Here is a 7525-nt window from a genome sequence, read left to right as displayed (position 1 = left end):
CCAGCAGTATGAGATTTCGGTAAAAGTTACAGTTTCTTCTGAGGCATCTACAGCTAAAGGTGTTCTAGCACTTTGATGTTATACTTTGTCCATGTATCTGCCATTTGAGATGCAAATGATGATGAAGCAGAACGCTAATGCCTTAAAAAGCTGTATATGGCTAATTTATTCGGTATCTGAATGCCAGAACCCCAGGCTTTAAACTCCTACTTCCCACAGTGGGATCAAACATGGGCCAGAATGGTTCCCAGTCCTGCCCTCTAAACTACTAGTGTGTCCTTTCGTAAGCTCAGACATAAGGTACTTTTTACCAGTCTTAATGCCACTGAGTACACCTTGAGACATGGCACATGAGAAGCCTCCATCCTAGACTAGCCTCTCGGACAACATTGTGGGAAACTGCAGCGGGTCTGTGGAATCCTTGACAGAAAATATGAGAGTAGAGATCAGCCTTGAGATATTAAGATTTACCCTTGAGAAGGATAGGAGTAAAGGAGTATCCAGAGAGAGGAGAGATGTACCCGTGAGAGAGAAGGGGATAGAAGAATAACATGGATGATAGAAAAATTAACCAATGAGATGTTAGTGCTGTAACTTGTAACCAATAGTGAAAAGACACATGAACTGGTAGAATTGTATAAAAATGCACTTGTAACAATAAATGGCACCTATTACTTTCATCTTGAAAGAATTTGGTCCATGTCGTTTGTCTGTCTCAACCACGACACAACATCATTCCCAGACCCAGGGTAACAGTAAGCCCCTGTATTGGTTTTGGCTGGGATAGAGTTAAATTTCTTCATAGTGGATTGTATGGGGCTGTGTTTTGGATTTGTGCTGAAAACACTGTTGATAACGCAGGGATGGTTTAGTTCCTGCTGAGCAGAGCTTACAGAGTCAAGGTCTTTCTGCTCCTCACACTGACCCACCAGCGCGTGGGTTGGGAGCACAAGGAGCTGGAGGGGACACACCTGGGGCAGCTGAGCCCACCTGGCCAAAGGGATATTCTATACTATATGATGCCATGCTCAGCAATAAAAGCTGAGGGAAGAAGAAGAAAGGGGAGGACATTTGGCGTGATGGCATTTGCCTTCCCAAGTAACTGTTACATGTGATGAAGCCCTGCTTTCCTGAAGGTGGCTGAGCATCTTCCTGATGATGGAAAGCAGTGTATTGGTTCTTTATTTTGCTTTGATTGTGAAAACAGCTTTTGCTTTACCTATTACCCTGTCTTTTTCTGAACCCACAAGTTTTCTCACTTTTACCCTTAAAATTCTCTCCCTCAACCCACCACTGGGGAGAGACCAAGTGACTTAGCAACCTGCTGGAGTTACACCACGAAACCCAAGGTAACTACAGCCTTTGATCCATGAAGTGTCTGTAACCCCAACCATCAAATTTTGGTAAGTACAGTATCCTAAAATTAACCATGTGTAACCAAACCCTCATTTAGAGCAACCTGGGGTGACTTCTGTTCTTGTGATTACCCAAAAAGGATCTCTATAGCAACCCTGCCCTCAAATCATAGAACAGTTCCAAATTGCATCAATAGCATCAACTTAAGGCTCGTCCTAACACATAGGTAACTGTAATTTAATTGTAAACTCAGTCTGACATTACTATAACAGTGACTCTTGGGGTTTTCCCAGCCTTTGCTAATAGATAAATCCCAGCTCAACTCCTATGGCAACCGTAACCATGATCTCAATGTTATGTCTAAATTTCTTTGCTGGAGTAACTATGTGCTTTTGGAATACCAAACTGGGAACTGGTGGATTGCCTGTGGCATGCACACGCCCTATCCAGGCAGGACTAGTGAAACAGGTACTGCCACCCTCCAGAATTTGTCTTTGGCTTTTGGCCCACTTCCTTAGTGACTTTTTATTATTGTAAAGGTTTCCCACACTTCCCAGGCATGCTTGGCTTGGCCCGTTGGTCCTCATCCGGGTAGCAGGAATAAAAGGGTGACATTGAAGGCAGTCTTGACAGACAGAGAGCTCAAGTCACTTTGGCACTTCCTTGCTGTGGACTGCATTATGAGAAGGTCAATGCTCTTCGTCAGCTTTCTTCTCGTCTTCCTTGGCCTGGCTCTGCCAGGCACACAGGCAAAAGAGATCCCCCGATGTGAATTGGTGAAGATCCTTCGTCGGCATGGCTTTGAGGGCTTTGTGGGCAAAACTGTAGCTGACTGTGAGTATAATAAGCTCCTGCTGCACCTCTCTGCCTATACCACCCTTGTCCCTCTCATCTTCTTTGCAATCTTCCAACAGTACTATTCTGTCCCTCCATTCCTTTGACTTCATAATCTGTCTCCCTCATCCCCTTGCTTGCCCCCTTCTATTGCTTACACTAAAAATAGCCATTCAGAGCTTTATATTTCCAAGAGTTTATCCATCCATTTGTCAGACTTACGATATCAACAGGTTAATTACTTCTCCAGCTCTTCATTCATCCTCAATCCCTTCATCTCCTTCCTCTTACTTACCCTGAGCATATTTGATGTTCCTCCTCTGGGTTGTCTCTTCCTCCCACAGGGGTCTGCCTGGTAAAACATGAGAGCGGTTACAGAACTACAGCATTTAATAACAATGGTCCAAGTAGGGACTACGGGATCTTTCAGATCAACAGCAAGTATTGGTGTAATGATGGCAGGACCCGTGGATCCAAGAATGCCTGTAGTATCAATTGCTCAAGTAAGTGGTGAGACAGAACAGAGAGTCTTTCTTCATCCACTCTATGAAAGCACCTTGATCTGCCCATGACATCTGTCTATCAGCTGCTTTGGTCATTTCCCTCCTTGTGTACTATTCATCCATCTCCCCAGTATCCCAGCTGCCCTTCCTGATGAACACCTTTCTCTCTGCCCATCTATCCCTGCTCTCTCTGTACTCTGCTTTCCTCCATACTGACCTTTTCTCCCTTCTCTACAGAATTACGGGATGATAACATTGCGGATGATATTCAGTGTGCCAAGAAGATTGCCAGAGAGGCTAGAGGCCTCACACCCTGGTAAGGATATTTGCAGTGGGCACTGGGAAAGAGGGGGCAGAGACATGAAAGAAAATCCTGCTTTTGACTGGTGTGGGGGTAGAGGCAATTGGTGAGAAGATGTATTTGGTAAAGTTTAGCACAGTCCTTCTTCTAGAGCTGAAAGGAGAACTGAGGAGTCCTGGCTTCCAGGACCTGCCCTAACTCCTTACATTTCCCTCCCCTCCCAGAGCTCTCCCTTTTGTTTCCTTCCCCTTCCTCCAGCTCCCTGGATTGAGCTCATCAGAATTTTCATTGATTCATATCTTTCATGCCCAGCTTTCTTCACCCAAGACTCTCAAAGACTAACCAAGTTTGATTTTAGAAGCAATTCAATCATTATTTACCTCCTCAAATTACACCATGTGTTTATTTTCCAGGGTCGCCTGGAAAAAATATTGCCAGGGCAAAAACCTGAGTTCCTATGTCAGGGGATGCTAAATCACTCCACAAGCAGCGACTGTTTCCTCAGGATCATAAATGGTGAAGAATGCGGGTGTATGAAGAATGCTAGGGAACATGGATGGGTGCAGGGAATTGCTTTATGTTTATGCAATAAAGGGATGCTCTAACTTTTGTCTTGCGTGAATGTATAAACCAACATGAAAGGCATGTTTATTTAGATGGCTGAATCTGAAAAACAAAATGCTCAAATTAGCCTTTCCTGAAGACACTTTTCCCAGCTACACAGAAGATGGTGGCTCTTTCCCCTTCTGTGACCCAGGAGACTTCATTAAGTAACTCAGGGCAGAGCTGGTGTCCATGAGGATTTTGAGAAAACTCAAAAACACTTGCGTCAAATCCTTACCTTGTCATTGTCTTCAGCGCAAGTACTTTCCATCTATTTGAGGATTCAAACAAACTTTCTTATACGGGGTTTTGGCTTGTGGGTTCAATGCTTGTAAAGGGATGCTTTCTGGCTACCTAAAAATTAAGATATGCGTGCATCTCCAAGGGACATACTCAACAAGAAAAGACCAGGGGTTGTGGAAGTAAATGAAACATGTCCCTGCTCGGGGCTGCTGAATCCTGCCACAGCTCCATAACCCCAGGGGCAACCTGAGGTGAGACTCAGCCAGGGTTCCCAGCAGGCACACAGATACACACACAGAGAAGTCAACACGTATATATATGGCTATTAACAATTCAGAAGGGATAGGTGAGGAAGGGGAGGCAGTGGGGTAGCTCTGTGTGTTAGGAAGTGTTTTGACTGTTTAGAGCTTGATGTTGGTGATGACAGGGTTGCGCATTTATGGGTAAGAATCAGAGGGAAGGAAAACAAGGCAGATATCCTGGTAGGAGTCTGTTACAGACCACCCAAGCAGGATGAAGAGGCAGATGAAATATTCTATAAGTAGCTGGGAGAAGTCGCACATTGACTAGGTCTTGTTCTCAGGGCTGGGAACTTCAACTTACCAGATGTCTGCTTGAAATACAAGTTAAGGGGAAACAGTTCCTGAAGTGTGTGGAGGAGAACTTCCTGACACAGCTGGTCACTGAGCCAGCTAGGGAGGGGTTCTGCTGCACCTGCTGTTTGTGACCACAGAAGGACTTGTGGGTGATGTGGTGGTGAAGGCCGCCTTGGGCATGGTGATCACAAAATCGATAGAGTTTTTGATTCTTGGAGGTGGGTCAGCAGAAGTGCTGCCTTGGATTCCTGAAGGGCAGACTTTGACCTGTTTAGGGGACTGGTTGACAGACTCTCTCAGGAGGCAGCTCTGAAGGGTCAAGGAGTCCAGGAAGGCTGGTCACTCTTCAAGAAGATGGTCTTAGAGGTGCAGGAACAGGTTGTCACCATGTACTGAACAACTAGCTGGTGGACAAGAAGACCAGCCTGGCTGCACAGAGAGCTCTGGCTGGAAATCAGTAAAAAAAAATGAGAGTTTATGACCTTTGGAAGAGGGGGCAGGTAACTCAGGAAGACTACAGGGATGCCATGAAGTTATGCAGGGGGAAAATTTGAAGGGCCAAAGCCCAACTAGAGCAGGCTACTGATGTAAAAGGGTAATGGTACCAGTTGTACTCAGACTACCCAGCCCCTGAACTGGAAGAGAGGGATGTGGAGCAGAATGAAGTCTCCATAATCCAAGGCAAAATGGTTAGCAACCTGCTACACCACTTAGACAAACACAAGTCTATGGGGCTCAATAGGATCCACCCAAGGGTGTTGAGGGAGCTGGCAGGGGTGCTCCTCAAGGCACTTTCCATTATTTATCAGCAGCCCTGACTAACCAGGGAGGTCCCAGTTGACTGGAAGGTGGCAAAAGTGACGCACATCTACAAGAAGGTCTGAAAGGAGGATCCAGAGAATCACAGGTCTGTCAGTCTGACCTTGGTGTCAGGGAAGGTCATGGAGCTGAAGTCATGTCCTGAGTGACATCACACGGTACATACAAGACAAACAAATGATCAGGCCCTGTCAGCAGGGGTTTGTGAAAGGCAGGTCCTGCTTGACCAACCTGATCTCCTTCTACAACAAGGTGACCCGTTTAGTGGATGAGGGAAAGGCTGTGGATGTTGTGTACCTGGACACAGACTTTGACAGATTTTTCCACAGCATTCTCCTGGAGAAACTGGCAACTCACGGCTTGGATGGGTGTACTCTTCGATGGATAAAGACATGGCTGGAGGGCCGAGCCCAAAGATTTGTGTTGAATGGAGCCAAATCCAGTTGGTGGTTGGTCACGAGTGGTATTCCCCAGGGCTCAGTACTGGAGCCAGTTCTGCTTCATCTCTTTATCAATGGTCTGGATGAGGGGATCGAATGCACCCTCAGTAAGTTTGTAGATAACACCAAGTTGGGTGGGAGTGTTGATCTGCTGGAGGGTGGGAAGGCCATACGGAGGGATCTGGATGAGCTGGATCAATGGGCTGAGGCCAATTGTCTGAGGTTCAAAAAGGCCAAGTGTCGGGTCACAACAACCCCATCAACGCTCCAGGTTTGGGGAAGAGCGGCTGGAAAGTGCCTGGGGGAAAGGGACCTCGGGGTGTTGGTGACAGCAGCTGAACATGAGCCAGCGTATGCCCAGGTGATCAGAAAGCACCCTGGCTGGTTCCAGCACTGGTGTGGCCATTAGGCCCAGGGCAGTGACCGTCCCTGTGCTGGGACCTGGGGAGCCCAAACCTCAAATCCTGGAGGCAGTTTTGGGCCCCTCATGCCAAGAAAGGCCTTGAGGTGCTGGAGCGAGTGGAGAGAAGGGAACGGAGCTGGTGAGGGGCTGGAGCACAATGTGATGGAGCGGCTGAGGGAGCTGGGGGTTCAGCTGGAGAACAGGAGCTGAGGGGAGACCTTCTGATCTCTGAACTGCCTGAAAGGAGCTTGGAGCCAGGGGGGTCGGGCTCTGCTCCCCAGGAACAAGCGCCAGGAGCAGAGGAAATGGCCTCAAGTTGCGCCAGGGGAGGTTGAGGTTGGATGTGGGAACAATTTCTTCCCCCAAGGGCTGTGGGGCATTGGAACAGGCTGCCCAGGGCAGTGCTGGAGTCACCATCCCTGGAGGGGTTTAAAACGTGTAGATGAGGTTTCTTAGGGACATGGTTTAGTAGTAGACTTGGCATTGCTGGGTTAACGGTTGGATTCAATGATCTTACAGGTCTTTTCCAACCTAAACCATTCTATGATGTTACAACATACACACGCGTATATATACATATATATGACTGGCCACACAAAATAAGACATACACTCAGCACACACAAAAACACAAACTGCACCAGTGGCCTCATCCTATTCCCCTCTCTGGCTGATCAGAATGAAGGCCCTTTAGTCCTTGAGTGGAAAATATACACATATATATATACACACATATGTATATATATGCACACACGCACAGGTGTGCAATCAGCCCTCTCCAGCAGCTGGGTCAGCCCCTCTGCCTCTGGATCCCACCCAGTCTCACCAGTTGGTGGCACCTGCACACACAAGCCCCGCGGCCGCATCTCCCTCCGACACACTCGCGTGCGTCCGCGGGTCTCGGCTGTCCCCACGCCAACCCGCGAACTCCCGTGGTCCCTCGAGCAGCCACTTGCGGGCCGGGGCCGACCCAGGCGTGTGGCCGCCCCGCGCCGCAGCAGCTGCCGGCGGGGCCGCAATCGCGGGAGCCGGGCGGGAGCGGGACCGGGCCGGGGGCGGGAGCGGGGCCGGGCGAGGGGCGGGTTCCCGTTCCTGCTGCCGCCCGGCTGCCGGCAGCGCAGATCGGCTCGGCGGGGCCGCCCCGGGGAAGCTCCGGCCCGGCCGCCCCGGGCTGCCTCGTCCTGCCCGGGGCACCGGAGGAGCCGCTGCCGGGTCTCCCGCTCCGGCCGAAGGTTCCCGCGGCGCGGCTTTGGCTGGCGTGTGCGGGAGGGAGAGCTCGCCGTGGGTCTGCGCAGGACATGCTGCCCCCTGCCGTCTGTCCGGCTCGGGCGGCCCCGAGGGACAGGCTGGGCAGGGTGCTGCGGGTGCTGGGCTCTGGAGCTGTCGGGGCGTGCACATCTGTGAGCGCCGGGAGCTGCGAGGTGTTCG

General features: G+C 49.6%; 1 protein-coding gene across 1 annotated transcript; it reads left to right on the top strand.

Annotated features, from left to right (window-relative positions):
- Positions 1-2036: 2036 nt before the first annotated feature.
- On the top strand, positions 2037-3468 carry LYZ (lysozyme; the record flags this gene model as incomplete). The annotated part of the gene is made up of 4 exons (XM_080358261.1): positions 2037-2190; positions 2535-2693; positions 2931-3009; positions 3408-3468. 4 exons carry the CDS (start codon positions 2037-2039, stop codon positions 3466-3468), a joined length of 453 nt encoding a protein of 150 aa, XP_080214387.1.
- Positions 3469-7525: the final 4057 nt, after the last annotated feature.

The sequence above is a fragment of the Nesoenas mayeri genome, assembly GCF_963082525.1.
Source record: "Nesoenas mayeri genome assembly, chromosome: 23".
Classification (NCBI taxonomy): domain Eukaryota; kingdom Metazoa; phylum Chordata; class Aves; order Columbiformes; family Columbidae; genus Nesoenas; species Nesoenas mayeri.
Note: the sequence above shows the minus strand (reverse complement) of the source record. Positions and strands in the feature narration are given on the sequence as shown.